Source organism: Doryrhamphus excisus, chromosome 2 (assembly GCF_030265055.1).
Source record: "Doryrhamphus excisus isolate RoL2022-K1 chromosome 2, RoL_Dexc_1.0, whole genome shotgun sequence".
NCBI lineage: Eukaryota > Metazoa > Chordata > Actinopteri > Syngnathiformes > Syngnathidae > Doryrhamphus > Doryrhamphus excisus.
In genome coordinates, this window is record NC_080467.1 from 13,982,630 (window position 1) to 14,002,116 (window position 19,487).

Sequence of the window (19,487 nt, forward strand, 5' to 3'; positions counted from 1 at the left end):
TGGAGCCATGGCTCGTCGCCTGTCCACAGTTTGAACTTCTCTTCTTCATAAATTCAGTACACAGTTTGACCTCATAATTTCATGAAGTGTAACTTCTTAAGTCAAAGTCAGATATTCTACTTTTCGAGGTTTCAAAGTATAAAAAGTTGGAAAGTCTGTGTGTGTTTAATAAAATATCTTGAAGGCATTTGACTTGCAGTTGCACCCACAAAAGGACATTTTGACATCTAATAATCTAATACACATCATACCATTATAGTAGACATATGGCAAAAGAATAAAAGACAAATTAAGACATTTAAGACATACATTTTGGCTTGGCATTGATTACAACCGCACCAGTCGCCCATAATTATTGTAAAGGGAGCTGCTGGAGAAAGCCAAGCAGAACAAGTTACTCACGAAATATGCGAGCAACGAAAGTTGAAGCGGAGGCGGTAGCTGTGTGTGATTGGCCAATCACGGAGCGTGAAGAGTGAATACATAATGAACATTTTCTTTAGACATGAATACAGATAATGAAATGAAATGTACTTGTTTCATACTCGTGTCTGGCAAACAAGCATAATCCGTAAAGCACTCGTTTAATTAATGTGTAGAATCTTGTCTCATCTTGACTGTGCTTTGGATGTGTAGGGCAAGATACCTTTCTGCCCAGAAGTTGCCCAAAAAACAGCAAAACGAGTGGAAACATAGACAAACATTTACACAATTTAAATGTTACACAAAAACAATTTAGAGTTTCATGTTTTGGGGCGGGCGGCACGGCGATCGAGTGGTTAGCGCGCAGACCTCACAGCTAGGAGGACAAGGGTTCGATTGCACCCTCGGCTATGTCTGTGTGGAGTTTACATGTTCTCCCTGTGGATGCGTGGGTTTTCTCCGGGTGCTCCGGTTTCCTCCCACATTCCAAAAACATGGTAGGTTAATTGGTGACTCCAAATTGTCCATAGGTATGAATGTGAGTGTGAATGGTTGTTTGTCTATATGTGCCCTGTGATTGGCTGGCGACCAGTCCAGGGTGTACCCCGCCTCTCGCCCGAAGACAGCTGGGATAGGCTCCAGCACCCCCGCAACCCTCGTGAGGAAAAAGTGGTAGAAAATGAATGAATGAATGAATGTTTTGGGGCTGTGGCAGTACCAGATCCCACACGGACCCATGCATCATGCAGCGTGTTTGTGATTTTCAGGTCATTGTCAATTGAATGAATTGGAGGGGATAGAGAAAAACACCGCTAGTCAGAGCATGTTTAAGATGTCAAATTAGTCTTTAATTATTCAGGCACGTGGGTCAGAGGTCATCATGGTTCTGGTACATATTGCTACAGGAGGAGTTTGATTCTTGGAGAAGAAAATGAAAGGACAGCTAGACTTCATGTCCTGAAAACCACTGTGAGCTGGACTGTCATGTTCCTCCGAGGCAGTGATGGCATGATGTGTGCACATGAAGTGACAGCAGGCTGTAGCACCCACATCTCCTGCGTCTGACAGTGACACCGTATTTCTTCGCTGAGGGCTCCCTCACAGGGAGTCAGCGGCTTCTATTAAGGTATATTTACACATGGGATGACAGATACATCTCACAGTATTCCTAAAATGTGGTGTATCCGGTTGCATCCTGAAAGTTTTTCCTCTTTGTTCCATTTGTATCACAGTTAGTTTCTCACATAAAAAATATTGGAAGTGCAATTATTCAATTCTGACTACACCGCCAATACTAAACGGTGTTTAGTGGTTAAGTGGTGTACAGTTTTGGTCCCTAAACAAATAAAGTGTAGATCGGCCTTTTGCTAGTGGGAGTTATAGCTAGCCATAATGTCAAGCGGAAGCCAGAGTCGCTTTCTTGGATAAAATGACAAGTGGATAAAAAGAAAGCAGTGTGTCACCATTGTGGAATAAACATCAGGAACAAGGTTGGAGTTATTAGGAGTGGTAAGTCATACCCTGAGATGGAAATTGATTGACAGTACTTATTATTGGGATGGTTCAATATAAGCTGATGCAGTTGGGAGGACAGGGTGAGGAGCTGTGAGTTGTTTATGATAGTGGTCAGTACAATGAATGGAAAATGCACATTTTATAAACACCACTATGGCACCATTGAGAAAGGAGTGATATTCCATCAGGTTTAGCTTACCACATCAATGCAAAGTAGTGAGTGCTGCCAAGGCTAAACGTTAGCAGCAAAGATATTTGTGAAACTACAAAAAAAAACAAAACACCACACTCTTTTCAAAACACTGTTTTTGTTGATCCCTTAAACGTATTGTTGATTAACTCATTCCCTCTCAAAGACATATTTATATTTTTTATGCTTTTTGTGAGAGGCACAAAGAGTTGATGATGCAACCCCACAATAGAATAGATCATGTTTGAAGTAGTTTAAAGCCGAAAAAATGGCCCCAAGCTGGCAGAAGTGCATTTTATAAGAGCTCTGCATGCATCTTTCCCATTGAAATACATGCACGCAGCAACCAGGAAGTGAAAAGACATTTTGTCATGTTGCGTGAAGGATGTTACGCATTGAAAGGAAATTTTAAGGCATGCACACGTGCGCAAATGCGTGCACACACACAGTTCAGTTGCAAATGTGAAAACTGTATTTCATGGTGTATTTATTTTTTAAAATTTCATTTTCATGTAAAACAACATGCCGAGCATTACCGTCCATGGATACTGTAACTAGCTTAACATCAACAGGCTTAATCCAAAAACGTAACATTTTAGTTCATGCCTGCATGACACTGTTGGTGGCATTTTGTTTCTTGCATAGATGCCTTGTCCTGCAGAAAGTCAGATGGGAGAGTTTCCAGCTCACTCATGACCCTGAAAAGGATAAGTGGTAGAAACTAAACGAATGCATTTTCAGGCTTTTTCTCAATAGGAAGATAAGTGGATGCATGCGTGTATGTACATCATCACTGCAGACAAACAGCTTTTGTGTCCTTCCGAAGCAGCACATACACCTATAGCTCTGATGGTGTTTTCATGGACAGTGTTGATGAGCCCGGAGCAATTTCTCAGCATGTAGCAAAACACTACCGTGGCACAATTTGTCATGGAGATAAGTAAAATTAAAGCATGAAATGCAGCAGACACTGACAAAGAGTAAGATTTCCCCCCCAAAAAACGGAAAAACAAACTGCTGTCTGCTTGTGAAAAAAACAGAAGAATCAATATGATTCGTCATAGACTGCCCCCTGGAACATACAGTGACTCCTCTTCGTGCTGGGGAATTACAATTTGGGATTCAAAAATAACAGATACAGTGGAATATTGACTTAATCCATTCTAGAATATCCAACACGAACCCAAACATCAATTTTTCACAAGAGATAATGTAAAACTAATCAATTTGGACACAACACAAAAAAAGTATTACAAAATTATAGTTTACCTGCAGAAAACAATTGTAAATGCATATAAATACATTTAAATAAAGAATGAAAGGGTGAAATGAACATTTAAGGTTTTTAATTTAATGACATCATAGATGGGTGAAATTTGACTTAGTAGTGGCAAGCTAAAAACGACGTTTTGTGATAAAAATACAGTAGAACCTTGGTTAGTGTCAATTCATTCCATAAAGTCTGACTCTAACCGAAACAGATGCTAACCAAATACATTTTTCCCCATAAGAAATCATGTAAATCTAATGAATTTATTTCAGAAAGCCAAATATTTTAACGCAAAACACAGTTTTATAGTTTTACAATTACAGCTTAACATGCAGAAAACAATTCCAAATGTACATAATTAAATGTAAATGTTGACTGAAATGGGGAAATACAAACATGTAATGGTACTTTATTGACGACGACGATGTGGCAACAAGATCAACCACCGCCACCTTCCTGTTTTGCCATAAGTTGTGTCTTGAGTTCATTAGTGTTTCACACCTTAATACCGTAACCCACAACAAAACCAAAGAAACCATTTTTGATAAAGACGATGAGAAACACTATAAATTCTAATAATTACAGAAATAAGATGGCATCTGGATTGTGTCTTTGGGAGCAGTACTCCTTAAATATCCTTGAAAATTCATTTGTAATTTATACACATTTAGAATTTTTTATGCAATAACTTTGTTTGCTATCTCATAAGATGCTAACAAGGAAGGACATTTTCTGTATACATTAAGAATACAGTTGGACTCATGCAGTGTATTAATTACACAACAAGAAGCCATATTATATGCTATCCGGCGAATGCATGCAAACTGAGGGAAAATTGTAGTGTAAATTTTGTCTGTTAACCAAGGTAAATGGTGACTGAGGTTCCACTGTATGTTCCTATGTTGACTACTCCTGTACCAACCCATAAAACCCTTGTTCCATCTCAGAGTATATAGGGTGTTCAAAGTTACTTAAGGCTTTGCATACATCAGATGGAATAAATGTTTTCTGTTGGTTCGAGCGTGGAACAAATTGACTACAATATTGACTTAAATGAAATACCACAGCTCCCATCTTTAGATGTTTATTTTTTTTTAATCATCATCAAAATCTTTACAAAACATTTTCTGACAATAATTTACTCAAAGAAGAGCCGTATGTTTGCGCTTGGACCAGGTCTCCACAAAAATGTTTTAGGTCAATTAAAAGAATGAGAGAGAAAAAAAAAAACTACAACAAACCAACTACCAAAGAAAACAATGCAGCACATATTTACACCCTACAGAAATCAATGCTCTCTGCAGAAAATGAATGGGAAGGAGACAGCGGGGATCCAGTTGTTTTTGCAACACATTTACAGTCAGGGGCTGGGAAATAAAGGGGTAGTGCTTTGGGCCTGCATGGAAACAAAGATTTATTCTGATATTGCTTTCTGTCAGCTCCCCCTCTGTTTCCTCTCTTGCTGCCACAGCATATGAACTGCAGGGATAAAATGTTGCTTATTGAATTCCAAACCTCCCCTTCTTCCATCCACTTATTAAGTACAATTAGGGACGTAAACGGGCTTTGTCAGGCAAATGAAAAAGTGTGTTTCCCTGACAGAGGTTAATGATTGCGCCTTGCTATCCTATATGCTCTCTGACATGAACAATGGCAGAAAAACAGAGTCGGGACAATACAGGTCACAGGTTAAAAAGCATCTGTTAACGTGAAACAGCAGTGGACAATAACAATCAATGAGGACCAAGCGGCGTGAACATCAGTAATAGTGACGTTGGCGAAAGGGAGGTGGAGGAGGAGGTGAGGTTGTGGACGGGCGCACACACACACATACACACACACACACACACACACAGATCGCTATGTCATTATTAACACAGCCCTGCACTCTCTTATAGGCCTTTGACATGACAATTATTCAATCATAACCCTTTTTCACATTCATGGTCTGCACAGAGAGACAGGAGCATTGTGAAACCTAGCAAATGAGATGGGATTTTGCTTTTCTTTTTGTTAAGGTTTTTTTCCCCCCTGTCTTTAGTGTAAGATGACTTTTTCCTCAAGAATTTAGTGAAAAAAAACAACACAAAGTAAAAGCTGCTGTATGTCGCTGCAAACATTTTATCCTGTCCTCTTCCTGCTTTGAGTACATAAGGTACGCCTAATATAGCTATCAGCTAATCATAGTGATTTGACAAATTTTAGCTAGTATCGTCAACTACTGTATCATTGCATCTTAACAACAGAATGACTGAAAATTGTTCATCGCTTCTCTAGGATTTTCGGCCAAATTAAAATTTGCAACTAAGATTTATGAATTTTTATTTAAAATTGTGAAAAAAATCTATATTTTTTGCCCCAGTTTCTTCATTGAAACCACTGTTGGTAACATATGCTAGCCTGTTGTGTTGCTGGTGACACACAGCAGCTGGTAAGCATAAAAAAAAAAAGTGGTTGTCTTTGCATATATTTTTTTTTAAACAAATTACAACTCCAGCACTGACAAGCCTTGATAATGACCAACCTGACTAAAATAATGAATGCACTCTGAGTGGTTACAGTTGCGGGGCTTTTAAACCCAGGCAGCGACCATTTTTTATGATATTTAATTATTCCTGATTTATCTGCTGTCTTATTGTTGACCTTAGTTTGACTGTGTGCTGATTGCTTGTTACGTCTTGAAAGAAGCATGCTGACTGTGGTGAGCTGCAAATGATTTATTATTCAGGGAAACTAAGGTTATCTATATAATTAGAGTTTTTTTTTTTTACAGAATCCTACTTAATTCTTATGAGAAATGCTTCAGTGAACTATATGAGTATATGGGTTAGAAACACTGCAAATCTGCTTTTGGTTTGTAATGAATTTCTCAAATCTCAAATTAGGTAATGGATTAAAAATTACTGAACCATCACAGATTGCTTAAGGCAAATTTTAATGGATGGTAGCATCTAATTTATAGCATTTGTGTTTTATGGTTCCTGTTGTTAGAGGCTGACAAATTCCGAAGTATTTAATCAGGTGGGGGGGGGTTATGCATTACTATGCATGTGAGTGTGCATGTAACGAACAGTTTAGACCAGAGGTGTCCAGACTAAGTCGTTATATAATTGAAGAAAAAAAAAAACTATTTGCAAATGTCAAAGCGATAATAAGCATATTATTATCAGTACAGTAGTGTCTCGGGTCTTGGCTATCGTATAGCCAAATAGTGACCAAACAAAGTTCTTGTAGGTGACTCATTTTTCACTCATTGTGAAGAATGGACAGTGGTTCCTCTCCAGTTTGGACATATCGACAGAGGAATGCTTTAATTTAATGAAAAAAAGTTGGGTTATTTGTTCACAGAAAGCATACAGAACAATAAACAACTCTGTTTCTATCGCCTTATTTCCCGAATAAGCACCATGTGTCCTGTGCTGATGAGGTGTTCAAGCGTACTGGGTACTTCCGAATGTACTGAGTGCTTTCTGGGTGATTGGAATGAATTAATGGCATTCACAAAACGCTTTAGTTTTTCTTTTGGTTTTGAAATTGTGGAATTTCTCATTACATGTACAGTTTTGGCTATTTATTTTCAATATTCCACTTTGGACACCCCTCGTTTAGACAATTTAAGAATGCTTCTAGCTTCTCATGTGTTTTTGTACACTGGCACAGAATTCTTGAATGCATCTGAGGGTTTTTTCTTTGTGAATCATTTTCTGTACATTTGAGATAAGACTTCCTGAGATGTTCAGGAACATAACAAAGCTTTCATTGTGACAGAATAATTGCACTTGCACTCACCCTATGTGTGCTCCCAACTGTATAATACTGTATCCCTGGTTCCCCTGCTCATCTGTGCTGCTTTCCCTTTCCCTCCTTTGAGATTTTCCTTTAGCTCTTCCTCGGAGCGTAAAGAACGGTAATACGAGCGTTTTCACTGCAATCCTCCGGACCCTTTCATCACCCAACCAGAAGCGAAAAAAGAACAGGAACATCAGAAAACAGTTCTCCCAGTTGTAACATGAACCTAAATTTGAATAGTTAAAGAGATGCGGTGGTGCTGGCTGTGTATAAAATCCTAAACAAACAAAAGGCTAAAGAGACAAAAAAATAAAACCTGTTGGCACGGTGGAGGAGCCGTGAACTTCAGCTCAAACATGCATCATTAAGTGTGCGGTTTGTACTCAACTCCCTAATGGAGACTGGACTACGAAGCAAAATAATAGCAAGCAGCACTTGTTTGCTCATCACCATTGCTCTCAGTCATGGCAAAATCTGAATTTATCAATACTTGGTGGGTTTGGACTATTTAAACTCAGGTTGTTTTTATTTCTGCCAGGCGCAATCTGATATTGAAGCAAGACAATTGTTATCTGGATATACTGATTTTGTACCTGTGATTTATTGTGATTACTACCTTTAGCATCAAAATAGCACTATGCTTCCATCCGTAAAATCACAAACCATCATCTGTGCACCAAAAACCTACACGCATACACCAGTCTGTGAATTTTCTTTTGTTATTTTGGTGTTGGTAAAAGTCTGCTGGGATTTAGCAGGAGATATTTCCATGAGTGAGTACCCTCCCACACAACACAAGCTTTTCCCTTGGCTTATAAGCCAATTCTTCATGATACCAACTCAGGCTAAATCCTGACAGGGATTTTGTATCTTGGAATTCTCAGATAAACATTAAAATTAAAAACAATGTCCACACACAACATAACAGATAATAATAAAAAAAAATAGCACCTGAAATTGAGCCCAAGAGAAAACATGGATGGGTATTTTTCAGGGCCCGTGCACTTTAAAGGTCCCATATTATTTTTCGGCCATTTTAAATAACTCTCTGAGGTCCCACAATAGTGTATTAAAAGTGTTGCCCAGAATGGAGCCTTGATGCTGGAATTTAGAAAAGCAGTTTTACTAAGCCCTACTGGGACTCACTGTTTTGCATGTTTGAAGCTTTAATGCTAATTAGCTGTTTTTGACCAATCCTGTCTCCAACAGTGTGTGACTCCAAGAGGTATTATTGCACACTTTCACACTTTTTACTTATACACTATAACTCTGGTTGTCCAATGGAATACATGCCATATATCAGATTTAATGTAACATTAAAGATTGGGAGAAGACATTAAACCACGGGTCGGCAAATGAGGCTCTGGGGCCATCGCCTTGTGGCTGCCTTCGCAGATTTAGCAGAGGTATGTGAGCTCCACGGCTAATAACTAAACAAGTGAGGGAGATATTTAGATTTTTCTCATGTTTGGTGGTCTTAAACAGGCTGGAGGGAAACATTGTTATAACGTCATTAAAAGTCAGTTTTGCATAATAGTGGACCTTTAAAGTTGCATGCACATCTTTTATGGCACAAAAGGAGAAGGTTGAAATGTTATTCCATCTACATGTGAATGTGTCAAACTGACCCGAGTTTTTCTAAAAGCTTCATTTTTAAAGAACATAAAACACTGTGTGTGGACAAAAGGTCAAAATGCACTGAAAAATCAGTTTTTATAAATATCTTTTCGTCTTGTCAATGCAGCCTTTTGCTCAAAACAAAGACAAATGTTGCAGCTAGTTTGACGGCGAAATAATGATGTGCATTTTACCATGACCCAACAAAACTCTCAAGGACAAGCAGGCGACTTCTACTAAAGGCGTTGCGGCAGCAGAAACGGGTCCCCCTAAAGTCGCTGACACTTTCCTCTAGTTCACCAACAGGAAGTATCTCCTGTAGTTGTTAGATTTTTCCCTAACAAGATATAGAGCCCCAAGCATGCAGGGAGAAATCATTAAACAGGTACACCCAGGTCAACAAGAGGCAGACATAAATTGGGGCCAAAGAGTTAGCAGGAGTGCTATAGAGCAAGGCAGACAGTAATTGAGAGACCTCCTATTATAAAGATATTGGTACAGCTGCTTTTACAAAAGGAAACTCGACCAGCACTATGAAGCAACCGTACTAAGCTGACCAACTGTTTTTTTTGTTTTTTTTTACGCAATGTACTGTACACCAAGGGGGGTGGGGGGCTGAACCCTTCTTTTTTCATGTAATTGTGAAGACCTCGTAAAGATTTGCTGTTTGTGCAAACATTTAACTGTGATGCAGTATAATGGCACATGAAATAAATATTGGTATAAATTCCAACAAGAGGTATGCATTGGGATGACATAACCTTTCACACAGCTGTTGAAAGCTGTGAAGCCAAATTATGCACACGTCACAAAAATAGCTTTCAAACGTCCTTCCACAATGTCGTTTTGTTGATGATTGGATTGAAGACATGGCGTGGTGTTAAAAGTGTGGATGACATAATAGTTATGGTAGCAAATAGAAAAATATTTATCATTGAAACAGGAGCAGTACAGTATGAACCTTTACTTTATAATGCGTAGACCCCCCTCCCAGCTGGAAAATGAATAAGGCTCCTCTTCTCTTCACAAGATGGATTAGCAGAAAGTCATATCCCCCCGCCCCATCTTTAAAGATTTTCTATTTACACGATAAATAAGTTCTATTTGATTTTGACTTTTGATACGTCTATAGTCTTGACATCATCTTTGCACACCTCGAAAAAATTGATCTTTTGTTTCTTGACAAAAACAGAAAACAAAAGATAAATACTTCCCCTTTTGTCTTGATGATACAACCTGTTCATGTGGGAAAATACTGGCCTGTCACAGTTCCTTCAGCTGAACCAGGAAGAGTTCCAATAATTCCAGCTTGTATCATCGCTTGCATGTAGAAAAACAAACCAAAACATGCTTGCTTTGAGTCTTTCCTGCTCTGTAAGTCAGTGAACAGCAATGCCTGGCATGTTTCACAAAAGTTTACACAGAACAATTAAGTCCCACGCTGGAAGATAGGCGGCATTTCCCAGTACAGTCCCATGGGTTAATCCGCAGGTCCATCCTGTGTCAACGCGATGCTTCAACATGGCCAGCGATAGTTCCATCCTAAATGTTTTGCTTGTGGTGTAAGTTAAATAAGATTCCAAATGGGGCAGTGAGTGGTTGGTAAAAGCGGACCTTTTGAAGAATATGTACAATACGTGGCAATCATGTTAGCTCGTACCTTTCTCAAATCCCTGCCCTTGAATGTTTAAATACAGAGAATGCCTACGTCTGTAGTTGTTCCTCTTCAACAAGCATGTATACAATAACAATGTGACGAATGCCAATTCATAACTGTCGGATTACTTTGCCAATCTGTTCAAAAACTCATTTGGTTTGAGAATTGAAAATGTTATTTGACTTTAAATAATTCCCTCGGCTTATGTGCATTTGCATCAAAAAGAAAAAAAAAACCCTCTTTGGCTTGATATGTACATTAAAGTAATTAATGACTGTAACTCACATTAAAAAAGTCAAACGGGAAACAAAGACAAACTGAGTGTAATTAAACATTTTGAGAGTGGCGACTCATCTTTATGAAATAATGATAAAAATTTGCATCTGAGGAAAACTGCTGAACATAAATTACAATAGTAATCACAGTTACAGACACGCCACCCTTCACATGGAGTCTAGCTCTTTTCTCTCATCGCCGAGGCAGAGCAAGTGCACATTCATAATGTTACGACAAGACCAAATTCAAAAACAAGCTTCTCTTTAACCTATTCAAGGCTATCTATTGATCTATTAGGTCCTCTGGAAAAGAATCCATCAAATGATCAGTGATGATGCATTGAGATTAGACAGCAAAATCTGCAAAATCCTGACAGTAATTTCTAAATTTTGATCTCTTGTTCATGCTCTCATGTTACGAACAGAAGGCCCAACTGAATAACCAGCTCAGCTGCCCCATCATTTTCAAGTCATGATTTATCGGTGGCCCATATCCAGCTTGCTAGCGTCCAAATTTAAGTGTGCCAGTGCGCTCAGTGGGAAGACTTCCACTGGGAGCTTCAGTGGGTGGTCTGAGGGCTGGGGGAGAGCGAGGCCCTGGCACAGAGGGTCCTATGGTGGTAGCGGTGGGCACAGCTGGTAGTGCCACTGTCTGTATAGTACCCCTCTCACATGGCCCTAGGTCCTCCAGGCCTTCAAGGCCCTGAGGGGGTCCTTCGTAGCCCATGTTTAACCGCAAGGGTTGATGGGCTTGGCAGTAGTCTACGATTGGCTGCTCGTATCGGTAGAAGGTCAATGCACCCATCTGATGGGGAACCTGTTTTAGGAAAGGATGGTGAAAGAGAAAGACAAAGACACAGGTAACAGGAAGAGTGATAGTTGCAAAGGAGGGAATTGAATATGAGGATTGAGAGTGGGGACAAGAGAGGAGAGGGAGAAAAATGAAATTAGCCAAACAGGTTTGAAAAAACAAAAACATATACACCAGGAGACATAACAAATTGAATTATTCATGTTCAAACAGGCCTTTAAAGTTGACATTTGCTGCTTGTGTAAGTTTGCAATACAAACTAAACTTCTCCCACAAGCTCATTGAGCTGTGAAAATGTTTCTGCAGTAAAGTTCCAAAAGGGCGCCTTTGGGACAATACATTTAATGTACCAGTTTCAAGATTGAATTATTACCCCCCTGGTATTTTTGTGCTGTGTCTTATTGTAAGAAATTACACTATATTTAATCTAATTAGTCTCATAGGCTCTGCCCACGCAGATCCAATTGACAATCATATTAGTGAGTAGCCAAAGTGATTATTTTTAGTTAAACACAATGCAAAGCTTTGGTTAAAATAAAAACAAGTCAAATAATCATCAAACTCTGGATGAGACTCAAGCTTGGGTTATGCTCATTGCATAGTGCGTGCCGTGTGGAAATGACAGCATTTAGAGTCAGCGTGGGGGTCTATAACGTGTACAACAATACACCATAGTAGAAGTCAAAAGCGTGAAATGAAAATAATAGAGGAAGACCAAAGATGAGGTTTACGGATGTAGTGAAGGAGGGGGTTAATTTGCTGTGGCAACCCCTGAAGGGAAAAGCCGAATAAGAAAGAAGACTGATTTGACGTGATCTGTTCCATATGTCTTTATTTATGTATTCTTATTCTATTTTCTTATTTTTCTTGCTTGTTTTTTAGCGATTAGGTAATTATATTCATTATGACATGTTTGCAAAGCTGCTGGGGATGTGAATTTATTTTGGAGATGAATAAAGTATCTATCTATCGAAAGCAGATCAAAGCATGTTTCTCTTTGGTCAGTTAGCTTTGATCAAGGTGGACAGACTTACGACCAGTCAATTTTGATACAATGGCTCCAGGCATCTACTGTGAAGCCAAACAGAAAGACATTTCTTCAAAGACCCACATTGCCTACTATCAGTTTGCCATTTTCCCCCAATGTTGACAACATTTTGCACAGCACTTTAATATGCATTTGTGCCTCCATCCTTCAGCCCAATTGGCAGCTCATCCCTCGCCCTCCATTATCATCCTCACATGGTGACCACCTGCGCCTCCATTGACAGAAAAAAAAACCCAAAACATCCAAAATGTGCCCGGAGGCATTTGCCTCCAAATGTTATGTATTCTATATAAAAAAATCATACTGCCCTGCCTATAAAGGATTTGTGATTGACACTTGTGGATTGTTTTTTCAGCACAAATCAATGTACAGACGACCTTTCATACACATGCTGTAGTAAATAAGCCTTTACTTTCCTTCTTGTGTCATGCCACTTGTGTTACAGCCAGCAGCACATGTCACATCTGGCCATGTGTTAATTCTGTGGCCCCCTCCCTCCCCAAATTTCACATCGTGCCAACAAACACATGAGACTTTTTAAAATTCAATCGAGGGCGATTATTCTTTTAACGCTGTCCTAAAAATATCTTAAAGTGACAATATTGACAGAAGATGGCAGCTGACCTGAATTAAGCACACAGCAATGCTTGGCAGAGCTACAAATCCTCAGATATGTGCAAGTGCACAACTCAGTACAACAGCAGGATCACCAGATGTGTCACAAAAATTCTCAACAGAATTTACGAGCCTCAACTCAGCATCGGCAAAGGGCTGGCGACAAATCATTTGCCTTTGTTCTTATCAGGATATAGTATTAAAACAATTGCACAACATATTTGACATATTGGATTGGACTGTGGGAGTATACCAGAATCAGCCCATGCAAACACACAGAAAAGGATAAGGGCGGCAGATGAGAATGAATGGAACTTATAGCTGTACTTGCCGCACATTAGAAATGCAAAAATTGCAAAAAATCCAAGTAGCTTTATGAAAAGTGCCGTAAAGGTTACTATACTCAAATGCAACTATAGCCGTACCTCAGTTTTTGTATGCTAGTGTTTTCAACAAAAATGATCACCAATAATGTCTTATTGTTTGTACACCGTCTCGGTTATCATATGGCTAAACAATGCGCCTAACAAACAAGTGACTGAGTCTCTGTGAATAATGAATAGTGGTTCTTTTAGAGTTGGGACACTATAGACAGAGTCCAGCCAGGGGATCCTTTAATCCTCTTATGTGTGGTTTATTTGTTCATAGAACAACTTTGTATCGGTCTCTTTTGTTCCACATGGAAAGTACTATGCACCCCGTGTTCATGAGGCATTTAAGCACACTGCATATTTCGGAATGTTAAACGAATACGCTTTTGTGGGCTTTCACCTTAAAAGTGGGTGGCCCCACCAAGCCCCATTTAAAGAATGTTTGACTTGGCTTTTGGAGATGCTGTATCCCTAAAGGTGTGGTCCCCATAAACCACATAGGCGGACTCATCCGAAGAGTGCACCGTGACACATCTATGGACAGTGTTTTGTTACCCCCGGATGCAAGTCAAAGCACGAAACTACAACTGAAAAAAAAAAAAAAAATCACTTTATGTATGCTGATTAGGGCTGAAAATAATCTAAGCAAGCAGAACATGTGACATGCAAATGCATCTGGGCTGAAGAGGTTTGTGCACAAATCTAAAAGTCAAATGAAAACAGTCTAAGCTAACAGGTAGTTAAGGAATTACACTGAACCATGGATCTTTGCTAAAGCCTTTCAGAAAGCATCGACAATGCCAAGTCTGTTTGTTTTTTTTCAGGTTATTTAAAGCCTAAAGCTACAGAGTAACACGATTATATCGAGTCGTGCAGCACAATAATTCAGCAGTTGTGCAACGCTGCAGTCATATATTCTTATAAAACAGCCACTGAGTTTACATGTCTGGTCCAGTGTTAAGATGGATAGCAGACCTATTCCCTTTCTCCCCCCCCATCCAGCCTTGCTGTCAAGCAGGCACCTCCATAACCACCACCTTTCTTCCTTCCTGAACCTCCTCCTTCCTCAAATGGTCTCCATTAAGTGCGACTGACTCATTACATTATAGGCACTCAGTGGATTACTCCCATCATTTCCCTCTCAGTTAAACCCTTCACCAACCCGGCCTTGGCCACCACACAACCACCTTGGCTGCTGTCACACACACACACACCGCGGCCCACCTCAGCTCCGCTCACGGCTCCCTGCCCAGTGCATTGAATTAATTAACTGATATTAACTCCAAAGCGTCTCGGTGGATCTTATCAAAGTGCCAGGGCATTAATCTGCTCTCGTGCAGAATTTGTGTGACTACCACTTCTCTGGGAGGACACTTAAAGTAAAAAATGATGGCCTACAAAAAAACAAATCTATTTTTCAGTGCAGCAGTATGGTGTAACGTATGATTGATATTCACTGGCATGTCATTCAGTTTAATGTGTAAATGGAGAACATCTGGTTAGATGTTTCAAAGCAAGGTTTTGGTATGAACAAGCAAAGGGTTATTGAACAATGTGCAAAAGTGAGAGTAGAGTTTCAGTTTAAAAACACATCATGTGCAGATTATCAATATGTAGGCATACATAAAAAATAAATTCAATACTAATAAAACCATAAATGTCGCTGTTGCTTGATCATAACTTAAAGCAAATAATGTTTGTTAGTCAATTCAGTTTCACTTGAAAGGTCACAACTCAATGGAAGACAAATTTACATTGTAGCATGTACGTTAGGCAGGGGGACCATACTCATAATTTTGTCACGGTTGGCAGGGAGCTGTGGGAGTCTTTATTCATGCTTGAATCATGTTGGTGCTAGCAAGTCATACTGTGGTTTGAAGAAAAAAATACATTTCTGTCTCCTGGGGCAGATGACACACAAACTACAAACGGGTACCAGTGATGGCAAAAAATCATAAACGAAACTTGTGAAAACATCTGGTTGCTCACTATAATAGAAGGAATACAATTAATAAAACACAAAGAATATATTATTTTCAACTTTGGATGTTCAATACAATACAGTGTAGGGACAACTTGGCATGCTACTAAAAATAATAGGCTGGTCAGGTGATGAATAGCTATTGTAGTATAATTGAATAGAACTGAAACACTCCATTTCAGTTAAGTAAAAAAGCAGGATTTATTCTCATCGTGAATGGAAATGCTATTATATTTAGATTGGATGTATAATTTCTGAGTCAGACAACTCAGCGGGTGGCATGTTTAAAAAGGTAAAAGTTTAAGTATTGTGCATAGTATTGCAGTAACGCAAGAAAAAAAAGTGTGTGCAATATGTATGAGAGAATTATTTGGTACTGTATCTTACTGCTTGCTGCACTGCAGTTGCTTTCTGTTGGAATACATTTACATAAAGCGACAAAACAATAACTGTGCCGCACATGCTGCACTGCTGGATGCATTCTTGGTTCTTTTGGATGTCTGCCACCAGTATCTGAGATCCGGCTAACAATGACTGGCACCCCGCCTCTTCCTGGATCCTGTCGCTGTATGCCTGAATGCACTTGAGTCACTTAGGTGACCTTCAGTCCCAGAGCTTTGAAACAGTTGCTCCAAGAAGCATCAGGCAGCCAAATTATTGTCGTCTCTTTTGTGTGTGCATCAACTTGTCTGAAAGATCACCATCACACAAACACTTAGCCAAATTGCATCAGGGAAATTCACTCTTGTAATGTGGTTGCTGGTTCACTCACACAGATATGAATAAAAAAAGTGTGCTGAAATTTCTAGTGCCTCACAGATCTAGTTATATTTCTTACAGTCACACATTCACGAGAAGCAATGTGAGTAGCACAACTGTGCCACAGGCAAACGACCTCCAAATGGCGTCTGGAGCAACATTTCACCATATTTTGTGACACAATCAGAAGGAGCATACAAATCATGTCTTTGTCACTGCTGCCTTAAATTAACCACACTTTTATATTTACAATTTCAGTGTATACTGTAATACAGTCATACTGTATCTGTACCATTTAAAGACAATATGTAACACATCTGCCTCTGTTAACAAAAAAACAAAAACAAAACAAAAAACAAACAAAAAACAGTGTGAACACTGATTCCAGAACAGAATAATCTGTAGATTAAACAACATAGTACATTTGCATATTCAGACAATTATGTTTTGACCTAGGATATATTATTATAATTAACTGTACCAAAATGCTACTTAAAATAGCAGCATTTTCCATATAGTCATTTAAATATGGCAGCTAGCCACAAATAAATTCATAGGACAAGTATTTATGCATCATGGCGAATTATGCAAATTTGATGATGATCATCTAGCCTGTATTGCCGTGAATAGGACACTGAATAGGGTTGAATAATTAATTTCATTCACGCTAATTGCGGTATAATGAAACACCTTTTTGTAATTGGAACTCAAGCGATAACGCGGTGTTCATGTGATGCATGCCAAAGAGGAACAGTACCATTTTACGGTATGGTCATCCCCCGTTTGTCAAAGTTAATTGGTTCCAAACCCAACTGTAATAAGTGTGAGAAATATTTTCATAGTTACTGTACAGCATAGAAAACCTGCTTACAACCTTTGAAATATGTTTTTTTTTATCATTAGAGCCTTCTAGACTTGAAATAGCACCCCTATAGTCACCTTTACACTCATATAACTGAATATACATGCAAGAAAATGAGACATAAGACATAAATATAATATCATATAGACACACAAGTTATTTTTGGGAGACATTGTCCCCCAGTACCGGCGATTGATTACTTTTCCAACATGTTCAGGTCTACTTAAAAAATGCAACTTGCGGGGTTGAGACACTGCATGCCTCTTCACACTGTCTGTTGTTACATTAAAAATGCAAAGCTGCTCTCTCTCTCTCACACACACACTGGCTGTAGTCAGCACAGATGTTAGGTGTTTTTTTTTTTTTTTTTTTTGCAAAGTGTGCACATACTGTATGTGACTGAGGATTTGAGCTGAACACCATCACTTTGTTTTCACTTTGTTTTCCCATGAGGAGATTTTCCCAGCTGCATTTGTAATGTGTGTTTGTTTTCTGTGTGTCGGTCTACTGTGTTGTAAAAAAGGTAAAATACATCTGAAAAAAATATTGAGTCTATTTTACTTGTTTTTCATTCTCTGCCGATAAATGTCAACATGACCAGAGTCTCAGTGTCAACTACAACTTTGTATTTTATATGTTTACAAGTATAGTTTTACAATAAAATTATTGAAAATGAATATATATCAATATATAAATGATGAATACTATTTAATTTTATTCATATATTTTCGTGAAATTTCTTAATTAAGTAATCAATTAATTATAACAATTTACATAATTTACAGCTAAAAAAACATTCAGTAGATCATCACTTACTGAGCTTTAATTGATTCTTTAGTCTGAATTGAACTCCTGAAATCAAACAACTTTTGCATTGATAAGTTATTGAGATGCACCTCCTTGGTTTACATAGTTTACAGTGAAAACAGTCCAAGACTAGGGGCTGAAAAGAAAAATGTAATAATTTGACTGTTACTTGACAGCAGAAGATTCTTGTTGCTTAACAGACCAGGATAAAGCATCCACGCCTTGGTGATGCTTATGAGGCATTCAAGAGCATTTCATATTCCCGAGAGTCACAAAATCTGTGCTTTTTTCATTCAATATGGCTACAAAAATAATACAGTGCCAACACCATCAAAGGTTACAAGTGCCGAACTTTGACAAAGGTTCTTAGGTAACAGGTAGGTAGCAGGGAGACGGCGTAAGAAAAACACATCATAGAAATCTAGGCCATTGTGTGTAATGACGATTGTTCATGCTGCTTGACAAGCAAGCACACAGGTCTAACGTTCATACTTTCAAGTTAAGTTTGTAACGGACTAGTGTGGAATATGTGGCTCATCTCTATTCGTCAGGCTTTAATAATACTAAAAGATAAGTTAGAAGGTTCGGAGTATAGTAGTAAGGTTACATAAAATGTGCAACACCTTGCTCATTGTGCTGTGGATAAAAGCAAGCTGTTAATGTCCATGTTCACGCTAGTTCTCCAAAACAAGTAGCTAACCTTCCACTAATCCTATAACGACACAGTGGCCTTTTGTGTATGCTGACTCAAGTTGATTAAAGTGTGATTGCTGATTAAAGTCTTAAAGACAAGGTTATTATGCTTTTTCCACTTTTCCGACCTATAAATGTTGTTAATGCCAAAGTATCGAATAATGAGGTTTGCACATTGGGAGGTGAGCCCTGAAAGAAGTTTGGCATGGCTTTTTTTAATTATTTTTTTTTTTTATATTGGCTCCCTGTGACATCACAGTGAGCCAGACGTCCTTATGTGTGCGTGCCTGAGTACAAGCTGAGTGTGACCTGAGTGGGCATGCCGTGTGTGGAATAAATTCAAAACAGACCGTTTTGGAAATACAACTGTAATGGGTGCTGGAAGATCTAGAAAGCTTTCCATGTGGGTTATCGTATAATAGCTGCTCCAAATGTGGTCACAACTCAATAGAAAGAGGCAAAAATGAGCATAATAGAGCCCGTTTAACACAATCTGATGGCACAAATACACAACAAAACCCACAAAATTCCACTTGCAAAGCAAGGTTTCGACACGAGGGGACAAAGTGACCAGGGTGTACCATGCCTCTTGCCCAAAGTCAGCTGGGACAGGCTCCAACATACCCGTGAGCCTAGTGAGGATAAGCGGCATAGAAGACGGACGGGTGGAAAAAGACAAAAGAAAAAAAGAGCAGAATCGAGGCCCTCGCCCAGCTCCATGCACCAGTGAGGGCCCACTCTGATACATACACTATAGATGAGGGATGCAGCAAATGAGCCATGAAATGTTACGCAAAGCTTGAT

General features: G+C 38.9%; 1 protein-coding gene across 2 annotated transcripts in view; it reads right to left on the minus strand.

Annotated features, from left to right (window-relative positions):
- Nucleotides 1–4,468: 4,468 nt before the first annotated feature.
- LOC131104411 (leucine-rich repeat transmembrane neuronal protein 4) overlaps nt 4,469–19,487 on the minus strand; it is an 87,573-nt gene continuing 72,554 nt past the window's right edge. The window contains exon 3 of one of the 2 annotated variants that reach the window (XM_058051557.1): nt 4,469–11,553. In XM_058051557.1, coding sequence (XP_057907540.1) covers nt 11,239–11,553 — 315 coding nt within the window. In that variant the 3' untranslated portion in view covers nt 4,469–11,238. The remainder of the gene's footprint in view (nt 11,554–19,487) is intronic. The other variant, XR_009119778.1, reaches the window with a different exon arrangement.